The sequence below is a fragment of the Pleuronectes platessa genome, chromosome 15 (genome assembly GCF_947347685.1).
Source record: "Pleuronectes platessa chromosome 15, fPlePla1.1, whole genome shotgun sequence".
NCBI classification, from domain to species: Eukaryota; Metazoa; Chordata; class Actinopteri; order Pleuronectiformes; family Pleuronectidae; genus Pleuronectes; species Pleuronectes platessa.
Window position 1 is genome coordinate 21,782,071 of NC_070640.1, and position 15,007 is coordinate 21,797,077.

General features: G+C 39.6%; 1 protein-coding gene across 3 annotated transcripts in view; it reads right to left on the reverse strand.

Annotated features, from left to right (window-relative positions):
- The window catches only part of arhgap32b (Rho GTPase activating protein 32b), a 95,183-nt gene that overhangs the window by 30,528 nt on the left and 49,648 nt on the right, over positions 1 to 15,007 (reverse strand). For all 3 annotated transcript variants that reach the window (XM_053440888.1, XM_053440886.1, XM_053440887.1), the window contains one exon: positions 4,029 to 4,115. In XM_053440888.1, coding sequence (XP_053296863.1) covers positions 4,029 to 4,115 — 87 coding nt within the window. The remainder of the gene's footprint in view (positions 1 to 4,028; positions 4,116 to 15,007) is intronic.

Consider the following 15,007-nt stretch of genomic DNA (forward strand, 5'->3'; position numbering starts at 1 on the left):
TAATGTGTCTACAGCTTGTTTCTGCCGCCCTGAAGGGTTCCAAAATTCACTTTCTGCAGGATTAATTACTTCAAATGCTGATCGTTCCCTTAGTTTGAATGATGATAAAACTCGGGTAAAAATACATGGACAAAACATTTCTACCACCCAGTAACAATACAGCAGACTGCTTGTTATCGGCAATGATGTTCTTCAAATCTTCAAATTACCCTGGTAGATTGCTGATTTACATGCTTACATTTTTTAACCCAATAATCAAATAAACAATACCACCGGATGAATTCCAATTTGCCTACAGCCTTAAGTGATCTACAGAGGAACAATATCCTCCACACTCTAAACAGCACTCACTCAATTGGACAACAAAGCCACCAATGCTAGAATGCTGTACATAGTTTTCAGTTCGGCTTTCAATAGCCTGCTATTATCCCACAGAGACTAGTGGAGAAAGTTTCTCTGCTTGCCCTTAATGCCTCTACCTGTTACTAGATTCTGGTTTCCTGACTGACAGACCGCAGTCAGTTTGTGTTGGCAGTAGAACCTGAGGATCTGTCACATCATGCTGAGCACTGAAACTCACACAAGCCTGTTTGATCAGCTCACCGCTGTTTACTCTGCTAACATGCAACTGTTCAGCCTGATTTACTGCTAACCAATTTGTGCTTGGTTCAACAGTAGAACTGACGAAACATCTTACAAAATATATGTTGGACAATAGTCTGATGATCAGCGTCAACCACACTAAGGAGATGATCGTCATCGTCAGAAGATCATCCACCTCAGGATCAGTGGCTCCACAGTGGAGAATAGAGAGTAGCAAGTTCGTTTAGAGTACTGATCTCAAACGTACTGATCTCAAACAAACTCATCTGGCACATAACCTTACACACCAAGTGGTTTGGTACCATGAACCAAACTGGGGAGGCTACATTGGAAAGTATTTTGAAAATAGCAAGAACCATTCTGTCTCAGTTGCCGGCGCCAGCTGGGTAAGGAGGGACATTTTTCCATGGAGAAAAGGCTTCATTGTCGTTCTTTACTCTCAGTTAATCAGGCTAACTTCTCCAGATCTGGTGAATCTGATGCTAAAGCAGCATCTTTGCTAACCTCCTTAGGAGCCGCTATTGTTCTTAACTAATAAAGCCACAGGTAAAGAAAAACACTAACATCCAGCTTCTGTCTGCAATTGGACTAAATTCAATCATTCACTCCCACTTCAAATGACTGCAGTAGACACAGGTTTAAAACTGCTCCGGCTCTGATCAGCAGTGATGGAAGCGAGATAAGACAGCATCTATTATGACACATCTGGGGGGAAACAGAAAGACAACTCCTCTACTGGCCATTTTAAATGGGTTTACCTACATTTGAAAAAAGTGTATATACCTGCCAATTTTGGTGCAAAAGAGGTAAAACGGTGACTTGTCACTGTCGTCACACCTATGATACAGCCATATCTGCCAGTAGTTCTTTCTTAATAGGATGCTGATTGGTATGAACCACGGTGGGTTAGTCATAAGCAAAGTAGCCTTTCACTTAAGAGAAATCTAGGTTCCTCACAGGGTTAGGAAAAACCCTTTGATTGTCAAATGGGCCCAGCAGATTTGTGAAGCACTGAGGCAAGAAAAGAATCTGCTCTAACATTCTCACAAGCTTTTATAGGTGCACAGTTGAGCATGTGCTGATATATCCTCCCATATATCCTCCCACAGGTTATCAGGATACTTAATAGCTGATCCATCTCACTCTGACTGGCTGTATAACTACATGAAGACTTAATTAACTCTTATTTATTTCTAGTTGCCTGTACTTGACACTTTCATTCATTTCATTCACAAAAGACAAAATATGAATACAGATAAACTCAAGCGATACAATTATCGATATTCTGGCAACCAATACACTTCAGCAGTTTACGACTATTTTACATTGAATTGATGGCAATTTTGGACCCTTAGTTTTCAATACAGCTGGAATTCCCATAGTAACTCCAAATTTATCATATTACTATTTTGTTTATAGCATATTTTATTTGTTATCTTCTATAAAATGTAATCATTTATTTAAACCAAAACTGGTAAATCCTAGGGATGTGTGACTCAGAAAGTGTGTTATATAAAATGTTAGTATGAATAAAGAGTCTTGATTAATAAATAAATATATATATATATATATGTAGTTCCCTGCTTAATGTTTTTTTATCTTGGTCTCAGAGACATTTTCTCTTTCCACATAATGAAAACAAACTTGATTTCATTGATTTTGTTTAACTTAGTGGATAAAGATCAAGTCTATAAAAAGCCTTAGGCCTCTGTCAGCACACACACACTGTCTCACTGAAATCTTTCTCAAACCTCACTGCTGGGACTTTCCTCTGGTATTGTCTGTATTTTTTGTCCCCGCAGACTGTTTTTCTAATGTCTCTAATACAACGGCAGTGCTTCAACAACTGAAAAATAAAATAGGAGTCAAGTCTGCCATGCGCTTCTATACTTTGATATTGGACATGTGTGGCTTACTCAGCCCTTCCTAGTGAAATGCAGTGATTACATGCCAACAGTGCAAGTGCAAACCAAGAGATTTTTGCCCTCAAGCTACCACATTAAATGTAGCTTTGCTTTTTTAGAAAAAAGTGATGCCATGGACTTGTTGTTTCTTTTAGTTCCAGTGAGAAAGGACTCCAAACCCCAAAACCCCACTGAGAGAGACTAGTGGTGGAAAAAGTCTTCGCTTTGATTTGGCCTGGAAAGATTTGTCTGTACAGGGGCCAGGGCTTGTGCGACTGGGACTGCAGTGCACCACTGATTCTAGTGCTGTTTGAAAAGTGCTGGCTGGGAGAGACGCCGCTGGAAGGGCTCTGTGGGCTTGGGGAAGTCTTTATGGTTTCCTGTCCCACTTTGGTGCTTCTAGTCAACCCCCCTTCTCTGGGTTTGTGGAGCTGAACCAGTCTCCCGGTGCTGTGCTACTTTCTCAGTTTAAAGCTCCAAGCGCAAAGCTCAAAGACAACTTATAGCCAGTTTATTTATTTTTTGCCCTTTTCCAAAGAGAACTGGTGTAGATGTAGCAGTTTTTCGATGGCTGTGAAGAGTTGGAATTTCCAAGTGCATGGTTGCATACTTATGTGGCATTGCCAAGGTTGTGAATATGGAGTATGATCTGTTGAGGGATATGCATGAAACCAGAATCCAAAATGTCACTGGAGGAGGCCGGGGCAAAGCTTCTGCTCGTGTGTGTTCTACTTAAAGGCTTTGCCCAAATTTGGGTAAATCTAATTTCTTGCAAATCTTTGTATATGTTTTAATCATAAATAATTTGGCTGATACTTTACTCTTACATCCCTCCTTCAAAAGGAATTTTGGGGAAAACTAAGCCAACTTTTTCCACTTTCACAATAACTAAATAACATGCCTCCATACTGCTCGTGTGGTGTGTGTGTCCGCAAGTCCCCAACATTCATATTCAACTCAAAACGGCATTATTTACACTGAGTTTAGGCCTAAAAGTAGCGATGCTAGCGGACTCGGTCATACACCCAACGTTCCATCGGCATTGTGGTGAGTGGATAATCAGTGAATTTCAATTTTTCGTTGAACTATCCCTTTAAGCACTTTCTATCCGACATTCTTCTGAATCGCTCACCCATCCTGGCACACATCCACAAATCTTTTCAATCCAGATCCAAATTCCCACATAACTTGGATGTTTGAAACAATAAGTTAGGTGTTTCAGCAATGTCTGAATTTGAGCCCCGGATCTGCTCACAGGGAGGAACGCTAATAATGTCCACAGGTTGTACCGAGACATCACTCGTTGTTTAAAAATCACTTTGGACAAGTTTTAATAGAAAAGTAGAAAGCAGAAAAACTGTTTTACAAATGTGTGGCAGTGGGTGTTTTTCAGTGAAGTGGAGCCTAAGTGGGAGTGCATATATAATTACGTTTAAGTATACACATGCATGTGAGTGGTCGGGTATGTATCTGCATTCTGGTATGAGTGCACCATTAAATGCAGTGGGTCTGCTGTCTTACCTGGCAGTAAATATTAACTAAATACACCAGCTCCTTAGAGTCATAGCCGTTCCTTGTGACTTCACACTGTTCATCCCCGAGGGACAACTGAAAGACACAGAGAGAGAACAAGGTTAGAGCCTTAAACAAGCATTTTCTAAGAAAAGATACAGAGTCAGACAGTGTTGACGAAGAAAACAGTTCATTATAGTAATATTAAGCCTTCAGGGCACACAAGAGAGAAAAAAAAACATCATCTAAAATATAGTGCAATGAGAGACAGTCGAATCTGACCTCCACATCTTGAGCCTTCAACAGGCCTATTATTACAGACTCATGGGCGGACAACACTACAGCCTGCATGAAACCTTCACTTAAAAATTCTATTCATCATCCCATCTTTACCAAACATGTCAGGTAGAGTGGGCATAAAATGAAGCAAGCTAATAAAAATAAAAGATTTCTTTCCATTTAATTTAATGAAGACATGATTGTGTCAATCAGAAGTTTCTTAACTTTGAAGAAATATTGGGAATATTATGGTTCACATTACGAACTTTCCATCCTTACATCAATTTCAAGCCCACAGGTTCACAGGGAGGGTGAGAAGTAGCTTTAATTAAGGCACTCATTTGTTTTAGATGAGAATAACCAACACAAAAAAAATCTGAAAGAAAATGGATCCACTGCTACTGAACATGGGTTGATCATGTACAAGATAACTATTATGCTCAGGATATCCAAGAGACTTTACCATTTTGATGAAATATAGATTAGGAAAATACAAGCAGCTTTAAAATCATGAATACATTTATTTACATCTTAATCATAACTTTATTGTGTTTATTCTCTCAAAAACATTATCTGCATACAATCCAGGAGCACAAGGAAACCTGTTTAAAGGTGTGTCAGAAACAACATGACTTCATTCCATCATCTGTTATAATTCAGACTTTTCCTAAATAACAATCTCAGATTATGTTATTCTAATAGATAAATCCAACCAGTCTGGACTAATATTTTCCTGTTTATAAATTAAATCACTAAATTTACAGCGGTTTCTTTGGCTTACAAATCGGCAGGTCTCATCAAGCATTCCCACGATTCAGAAATACCACCTTTGCGTCCTTCACATTTGAGATAAGTTGAGCCTTGATTTGTTGTTTTGTTAAATCTTCCTACAAATCCTTTTTACCACATAAGCAGATACTAACACTTATTTTAAGTGTAATCACAAAGCGTTTTGGAACTTTTCAATGTAGCCTGCATTAAAATCAGGCGATTAAAAATAATTCTCAGTCTCCATGAACAGGTTCTCAAAACATGAATTAAAAAAGGAAAACTCCTTTAACACATTGAGGTCTGCTCAGGAAGTGATGCTCAATTTGAATTTCAAGTACGGTAAAGAAATAGAACAGAGACACCTTCGCAAAGCAACAATCATCAAAATTTAAAATGCAGGAGGCATTTAGACAGGTACTGTGTTTTTCAATATTCTTCAGAATACCATACATGCATTTAGCTGACTTTTTATGAATATATCAGTGAAAATTGTTGTGTTGGAAAATATGCCATTACTTTAATTACATATCTCAGTGAAGCTGTCCTGTGGTCTCTCTTTACTCCAATCTGTCAACGTCCTACTGTGTGTGGGGGCATTTAATTAATTTACACATAATGCTGTTTCAAAGCATAATGAGACAAGTTCAATGCCATACATTGCATCTCTCATTGTGTCTCTGTTTGTCAAAGCTCTACATGTTCATTACATCTCAATCTGTCAAAAGACACTTTTTACCTTCACAACAAGCATTAAACTGCCTGAAGGTGATCGCAATCTGACGGTCCACTAAACACAGTTTCTAATGTCACAGGGGAAGAAACACATGGAAGTGTTTTTGTTCCCATTAAAGCCGGCGTGATTTAAAGAATGTTGTTAATGGCGGGGCATGGGCAAATGGAGCCTCCACAGAACAACAGCAATCTTTTCTGCGACTGTGGCTCCTTTCAAAGACACAAACTCGGATGACACCAAATGACCTAATTACCTCTCTGTTGTTCAGAATGTGCACTGAGCAACCCAGAAATGTTTGGCACTCAACGCACTAGCCAAAGCCATTCTCTTGACAGGGCAGCCAGCAAAAGCTATAAAAACAAACGTTAGAAGTGAACCAAAAGAGGAGCATAAAAAACTTTCTCCCATTTCATTGCATTGGTTTATGGGTTTGAACCCACACGTTAGTTTAGGAAACAGAACAGCTGCCCAGTGACCAACTGTAACCTAAGAGACAAGAGTAATTGTTTGGATTGACTGGGATCACTGCAGTTGCAATATACTACGATATCAGAGAGGGTAACAAAGCATTTCATTTTTAATATACTGTAGAGATTTTCAAAACTGTGCTATAACACAGCTAAGACATCCTTATTCTATGCAATGGGATGATATACCTCTTATTTAAGTTACCACTTCATCTCGAAGGTAGGAATGATTGCAGTTGACTGAGTTTGCCTTACGTCAGTCCTAGTTGACATGACAGAGGATCACCAGAATTATGGATTCATCCAGAGGGAAAAATGAGTGAACCAAATTTCTGGGCCAAAAAAAAGCAAGTCAGAAATACAAAAACATAAAGCAGTACACCAACATGTCCTCTTCTGGCTATATGCCTGTCATGTCATGAATGAAACACAGACATAGCTGTTTCTTAATCTCTGACATCATCATGGCAACTGTCAGGAAAAGAAAAATAGAAGTGGGATGTTATGTTTTCCAAAAGAAACGGACAAACAATTATTTTGTTGTTGGCCTAAAACATACGCCAGTGTGTCCAGTTTGAACGGATGTGGTCACAGTGATGAAAATGTTTTATCTCGGCATCATTAAAGCTAGAAACATGAGCGATAACGGTTTGTACTGCAAGGATAAATACACCTGGATAAAGTTAACGCTCTTTGCTGGGCCTTTGGTGTCCGACAAGCGACTCTCACAAGACCCCATTCTGTCAGAGAAAGTATCACAAGTTTTCTGGTGAGCAGACTGCTAAGAAGGTGGACCATCACTCAATAGGTCAATTTGTGAAGGAGCCTTGTTGGTGTTGCAGAGCTGCTAGAAGTTTAGTCACTAAGAACTATCAAGCAAAGCACTGCTACGGAGTAAGGTATAAAAAACTAAGGGAGAAAGTAGTGTATTTAAAAGCCAAGAATGTTCTTGCGAAAGGAGAGGATTTGCTTAAACTCGTTTTCGCTAAAACCAGCTGTGAGTGGCAGCATCTTCATCACTACCATCTGACTCATCGCCAAAGAGAAGCGGTTCATCACATTTCACACGTTAGTGTGATATATGTGTTCAATAATTTAGTATAGCCCTCAAAGGATGTTATTAAAATTGAAGTAATCCTTGACAGGAAAAAGGTTATCAACCGCTGCTTTACACAGTGACTTTAATTCCCTTCGACCTGGAGGATTCATCTTCCTAAAAGTGGCATCAGGTCATACATCATCATATCTTTTTTTGTAACATTTGCCCTATCTAAGCATCTGTTTAAGTCACCGTTTTTATCAGAGTCAGTGGTTATTATTACTCACTGTTGTAGTGAAGCCAAATACAAAAACGTTACTCTCCCTTTAGAGATGTGGCCTGTTCATTGTGTATGTGTGTTTTAAGATTTGATGTATTACAGTGGTGATTGTCGGTATTCTGTTGAGTTAATATGACATATGGAAAGGGAGCATCGGGAAAACCATTTTCACACCTATAAATAATCTGGAAATGTTTCATGTTGACGTTATGTGCCTAATAAAAGCATTTAGTCAATATTGTGGAAGAGACAATTTCTCAATATTTGTGCAATAACTGAGTCTTCCTCTGTGACACAAGCTGCAACAGGAGTCCAGCTCAAAAAAGTTTGAGCTGTTTCTGTAAGTTGTCATGTGGATAATGAAGCCACATTGAACAAAAGAGTGTGCAGCTTCAGTCCATTTTTCTGTGGTGAGGTTTAGTTCTGACAACTGACAGTAAAGTTAAAAAGTAGCTACATTATCTTATCTGACTCTATTGAAAAAAAAAACATGAAAACAGTGACTCCCCCATCAGACACCATGAACATAACATCTGGCTTCTCAGCAGGACATTTGGGATCACCGTCAGCAGAGTGATGAAGATAGACAGTAGCTTATAATATTGTTGGAGAAACCACTAACACCACTTGGAAAGACAAGACAGCAATTGCATGGATTTACTGTGTGACAGGGGTTTATAACGAACAGAGCACTGATTTAGCACCGCAATTCCTATAACACTGCAAGAATCGTGATGGACAGTAAAAATATCAAATGCAAATGTGGAGATGCAGGAAAGGGCATGAATGGTCAAATGTACTATTATATTTGCATGTTTTTCTTGTGAGAAAAAAAATGAAAACAAATTGGCCTTCCTGGCACAATGAAGAACATCCACATGTTCTTCACTCTTGTCAAAAACTGGTGCCAGGCTGGTCAGTTCTATAATGCTAGTAACAGCTTACATAGCAAGTAGCCTCTAACTAGCAGCAGTGATGAAACACAAATTTTGAAAGTAAGTTGCAACTCCACACTCAGTTTTCTTTAACTTGTACCTGTAGTCTTCAGAGCCACCTGACACGGCCTCAACTGACACCACTTTAAAGACATTTATCAAACTTGACTCAGCTCGAGACTTGTTAATTCATCAAGGGGCCTTCAGGTTGGTGGGGAAAACAGTGCTTTGGTACAAGTGTCTTGGATATCTGTGATATTTAACCATTGGCACTACTTTTTCAAGAAACCTAAAACAAATAAGTGTGACAAACATCACACCGAATTTACAGAAATGTACCGATACAGTAAAACAGTTGAGTAAAAACTGTGAGTACTGTCAAGTCATCTCGCTCTGCCATTCTTAACACACCACTCCAAAATAAACTTTCAACACAACCTCCAGAAGGTGGCATGACAATAATAAAAACCGCTTAGAGTGATCATCAAGACTAGAAAAGCTCTATATAAATACTGACAGTTGGACTATTTACAACTTCTGTATGAATAATTTATTATCTCAGAAGTTTACAAAAATAAAATTCCCAAAGAACTAAATGAACCAATATGCACACTTCTACTCTTTTGCAGAAAGACACGTGTCATATTGGGGGCATACAAAATAACTAAGCCAGTGAGTATGTGTACTGCAGGTTGGCTCCATGTTGAATAATAAAACTAAAATATTTTTTTCCCCTATTATAACTATTTTTAAGTTAATACTTGGAGAAACATTTTTACCCACCAACCAATGCCTGCTCAAAGCAACAAAACACTAATTTCAGCAAGTGCTTCTACTTTTATCCAAATTACAATGTATGACAAGATCCAGAGCCCAGACCAAATCCTCTCCACCCAGATGATTGGCATGCTAGACTGGTCCTCTACCATTCTACCAGGCCCTTTTTCTGCAATACTTGCAAACCTACCACATTATAATTTGATTTCAATCCAACCTGAGCTGCACTTGCACATACTGTCCCCTGTGGCCCCAGCAAAGCTCAACAGCACAGGTGAAAGCAATCTTTCCAGTTCTGTGCACACTGGATTCTCGAAATCATAAGATCCAAAATAATTATTTGAGGGCAAGACGTCTGTAACAAAACGTAATGCCAAATCTTGAAATATTATTCAACATGTTCTGGGTGCAAGTCCATACTATACATTTCACTAACAATAGACCAATGTATCAGACAACTATGACACGTAGAAAAACACAACCTTCTACCTGATCTTCATTTTCTATGGTGATAGAAACAAATACACCTATAAGTAGTCTTCCTTTCTTCTTCATATAATTTTTCCTTCTTCTTTGTCTAAATCATTGGAAGAGCAGGCTAACAAAATCAACAGCAAGCACCATAAATGGCAGTCATCTTCCAAAGAGAACAGGTCAGTGTTGCACTGTTCTAACAAAGGTTTCTGCAGAAGATAAATCTATCTAACCATGTTTTGGACACAAGCATTTTCCTGCATGAGCACAAAGACCAGCAGGAAGCGCAACTGCAAATCAGCTTAAGAAAAACAAGGAATTGTACTCACAGCAGTTTAACTCTGGTTTTCCCACGTCCCTTGTTTTAGCTCCTACACTTTTCTTCCCGTCGTGTCGTGGGGCTTCATGCTCAGAGTTTGCCCCTCCTCAACTCCCAAACACCTGTCCCTGGTCTCTAATTCTCTGAGCGAGTGTGCGTTTCTAGAGTGTGAGAATTTACATCCCGTCTCGCAGGGTCCTGTTTCGCGTGTCCGGAGCACAATTCCCCTCAGTGGGACGTAAATGTCAGCTCTCCACTTTCTTTCACATGCAGTGTAAGCTCTCCTAGTGTGGGATTCAGAGACAGGGGGAGGCAACAAAATTACCAGCAGCACTAGCAGCAGCAGTAGTAGTGTTGGAGCACGAGAGGTGGTGGCGGTAGTTTGGTGGATTCCTCAATGGGATAGGTTAAATCTCCTCCATTTTGCACCCTCTTCCATCATCACCATACTATCGTGATTCCCCAGCCTTCTTTTTGTTGTTTGCTCCCACTCACCACAACTTTTACACCAATCTGTTGGGTAAGAGGAAATGATGGAAGGATGCAACCAGAATAAAAAACAAAAAAAAAACAAAGCCGGTTTCCTTCAGTTTTTCTCCTGCCGATCTCACTGTCTGATTTCTCTGTCCCTCTGCCACATGCTATTCTCTCCCCTTTCCCTCTTCTCCCCCCTGTCTGACATGCTGGATCACCCCTCCCCCTTCTCTCCTCCTCTATTCCCTCTCTGGTTGGTACGTTCCTGGGACAAAGAGCAGGGATGGAGGGAGGGAGGGGAAGGAGAGAGAGAGAGAGAGAGAGAGAGAGAGAGAGAGAGAGAGAGAGAGAGAGAGAGAGAGAGAGAGAGAGAGAGAGAGAGAGAGAGCAAAGAAGAGGGCAAGAGGCAATAGAGAAAAAAGGAGTGGGGGTGCACTTGCATGTGCAGACCTCTATGTGCTGTCCTCTTGCACAGTGGAAAAGCACTGAGTTGAGGAAATGTGCAGTTCTTGTATAGTAACAAAAAGACAATTTAAAGGTCAAAGGACATTCCGACATAACACCTCAATATATGTTAGTAGCTGATGGTTTGCAAATGAAGCAAATTATGTGAAGCCCTTCCAGTGCCAAGCAACCAAACCCTGCATTTAAATATTCACCCCACAGTAAATAACCATCCAGGGTGGTAGCTCACGTTCTACCACACTTCAGTAGTAGGAATAGAGTCACCAAAAATACAACCTTAACCTCTGCTAAACACAGTGCTCTCAGGTTGCAGCAAAAAAGCAAAGAAAAAACACAGGAAGGAAAGAAATCAGCTGTAAAGACTTCATACAGGCCATCCACACATCAGATGGATTAACAAGATGTACTGCTGCAAAGGAGAGAGGAAATCGAGGCAAACTGTCATTAGTGCATGAAACATGCAGAGCTAAATTTTTTTTATATAAGTCTAAATGCAATGTGTGTTTGTGTGAGTGTGTGTGTGTGTGCGCGAGTGTGCTTGTGTTTGCACAAGAAAAAGAAATCTGACGGACAAAATGAAAATCATAAATCCACATTGCTCAATTAAACGTCAAAGTTCAAAAAAAAATTTACTGTCATTGTTGAAACCTTCATTCCTGAAATGACCTTTCCTCTTATAACACCTGCCACCAAATATTCAACACTCAATAACACTGCAGTGTGACACCACTGAAATACCATTAGTGTTCCTGAAAAAGCATGGTTGAAGGTGAGCTATTCCTCTCACTTAGCTTTGAAGCGTGGTACGACCGGCTGCCGAAGCAAAGCATCAACTCATTCTCTACTACAACTCTGCTTATGAATATCAAATGATAATCCATAGATGACCCAGTTCATACAGCTCTCTGCTCTGCCACTGACAGGTTAGACTGATTTATCACAGACGAAAGGCACAGAGGTCAGATGTTGTCCAGGAAATCCAGCCTCATCAAAAGTTCCAGAAATATTTAATGACAATGCACCAGGAAAGAAATATTAAATATTAGAGCCAAAACAAACACACAAAGGCAAGTTGCAGGAGATATAAGTCTCCTTTCGCACTGCACAGATTTAGACATAGTATTATTGTTTTTGCCATCTTATGAAACAGATTTTTTCCTGCTTCATTTTGAGATTTCCAACAAACAGCTGTGATTGTACATCACTCATGTCTGTTGCAATTCTACAACTCGCACTTAGAACCATGATGAACTCAAATCTAAAATCTGGGGACACCTGACTTAACCCCGACAGTTTAATATTTCCAATGCACTGGTTAGTGGATGACCCACTCTATCTCCTCTACCGTTTGCTCAAATTATGTCAGTCTTGGTGGGAGCTGATTGAAACAAATTCAACGAGTAAATGGTGATGTTCAGGAATCACTTGACTATAATTAGACTCAAGTGAAGGGAATAAAAATGGCGGCAGATAAAAACAATCAGGATTATGTTGACCAATGAGGAGACTTAAACATTCCTTGAACTAATACAAGTTGTTACAAAGCTTTCCTCCCATTAATATATTCATTGTTTTCCTTAGTATGAGCTTCAAATGGTGTATATTTACATGATCTTATTACTCACTCTTCTACTGCCATACTAAACTACCAAAATACCAAACAACTACAGCGTGGCTCGATCCAAATCCTTTGATCACATAACATAAGTGGACTCAAATGCACCTTCTCTTTTGCTGATTTTACGAAAACGCATGCTCTTCCTGTGACAAACCAGCATCCGACCATGACTTCTGGCTGGATGGCACGATTTGTAGATTGTTTAAGTGGGCCAACCATTTATAAACATCACTGCTAGACAGTTCACAGTGCTCCTCTGTCCTCAATACATTTCCCATGAGTCTCTATTTTATCTGCTAAAACTATAGCATTACAGTGATGCTCAGAACTGAATTCTACACCAAAGACACAGAGCTGTATGTGCTAACTATTGAGCATGAGAACATCTTTTGACTTCGTGCAAATTCCTCAGAGTTGGTGGCTCATGGAGATGTCTCGGTGTTCGTCAGCCACAACAGAGCATTGATCCAAATTTCTTCTATTTCTGCACAGAGAGACTCACAAGAAGGCTGCGAGAAGGCCTTCAACAAAAAAAGTAAAAGACAGGCTCTGACAGAATGACTTCTCTGTTTAATAACTGTGCATACTGTGTATTTGTTAAAGAAGCACAACTCGATTTGTTGATCAGAGTCCAGCTTGTCTGAGAAAAAATATTGCTGTGAAGATTTTGAGGCCAAGACCAAAAGTACAAAGCAAACGTCAACAATCTTGCATTACGATACAGGGCAAAGGAAACACAGTACCACAACTATCCCCAACCCACTTCCTGCAGCCTGTTCAGATCTCGATATACTAAAACACATGTAGATTACATAAATTACTCTATTTAAAGTTTGGGTAAACAATTTATTCCAACTGACATTAAATAAGTTATGAAATGTGGATTATTAGCGGAATGGTTACACCCCTCTTGAGGAGTTTGCTGATAGAACACTATTTATAAATAGACACTAAATCAGGTGAAGCAGCTCATTAATGTGTTATTTAAAAATAAATGTGGGGATAGAATTATGCAGAAAATCTCAGAGTGAAGTGATTTAGTTAAAAATAATCACACTTCTCCCATGATATTATTTTCACCCAGTAGTATTTTGATCAGAACCTCGAACCGGGAGGGGTTTCAAGCACAGAGCTGCCTGTGGGGCTCAGTGTCTCATAGCTGAAGTAATATGTGTGATGGGGCAACATCTAAAATCATTACTAAAGCTATAAAAATGGATATACTGAGGTACTGAAGGGAGCAATAGGATTTAAACAGAGAGAGAGAGATTGCTGTAAGAGAATGAGATCATGACTTGGAGAAGGTTCACTAAGCAAATCTCATTATGGAGGAAATTTTTTTTACTGTTGTGTACAAGCATTCACACAGTCTGTATACATACACATGCATGAATTCAAGAGCAACGACCTATGCAGACTAACAGTCAGATGAAAGGGCACAGAGTGGGGCTAAAAATGGATTTTCCACCTTACTGCAGCGTGAATAAGGTCAATATGTGGATCCTGTTAATTCAGGCCATTCTGCTCACTGCTACTAGTTCACCTTGCTGTTAGTTGTAGGTCCTATTCCGCCCATGTAGGGCTACACGAAAAAGCAAAACAATTTAACCTCAATTATTTTCAGTGTGATAATTCATGATTTTATTCTTTGGTCTTTCTGTCTACACAAACTAGAGACAAAATAAGATTTTAAAAAATGGATCCTTTATCAAAACTATACCTCTCAACTATGAGCAAAAATTGTAAATGGTAATTGGACCAGCTTCCTAAAGCACTTTTATAACTCAACCTCTCTAAAGGGCATTCAAAAGCAGGTCACATTCACACACATATTCACAGTGATGATGCAGGATTGGGGGCAGTAAGGGGCTCAGTGTCGTCCTTAAAGACACTTTGCGATTTTGTATTCTCCGTTCCAACTTATTTTTCATGAGGCCAGAAAAGGGGGAAGACGTTCCATCAATGTTTTTAGTTCTTTTTCAGTATTCCAGCAGCACAGCAGCAGTTAAAATGTTCCCACGTCCAGGCATTTCCCCCCCTGGAGGCCTCCCAGGTCAGGTAGGAGAGGAGAGGACAGTTTGTCAAGTGTGAAGGAGGAAACAGAAATAAATCAGTCTAGTCGTGCTGCAACAACACGGCAAGAGTGTATATTAAATAGAATCAGGGCCAACAACACCTTTATTGCTGAGTGGACAAATCCAAAACAGTGAAGGGGAAGGTGAGAATCTCTCTAGGAATGTGAGTATACAATAGTATACAGACCTTGTGAATTTGCTTTAAGACATATTGATGTTTTCTACATGGCTCCATGGGCAGTTATCACATTTGCTGACCTAAACATATGGTGCTGGGCAGGA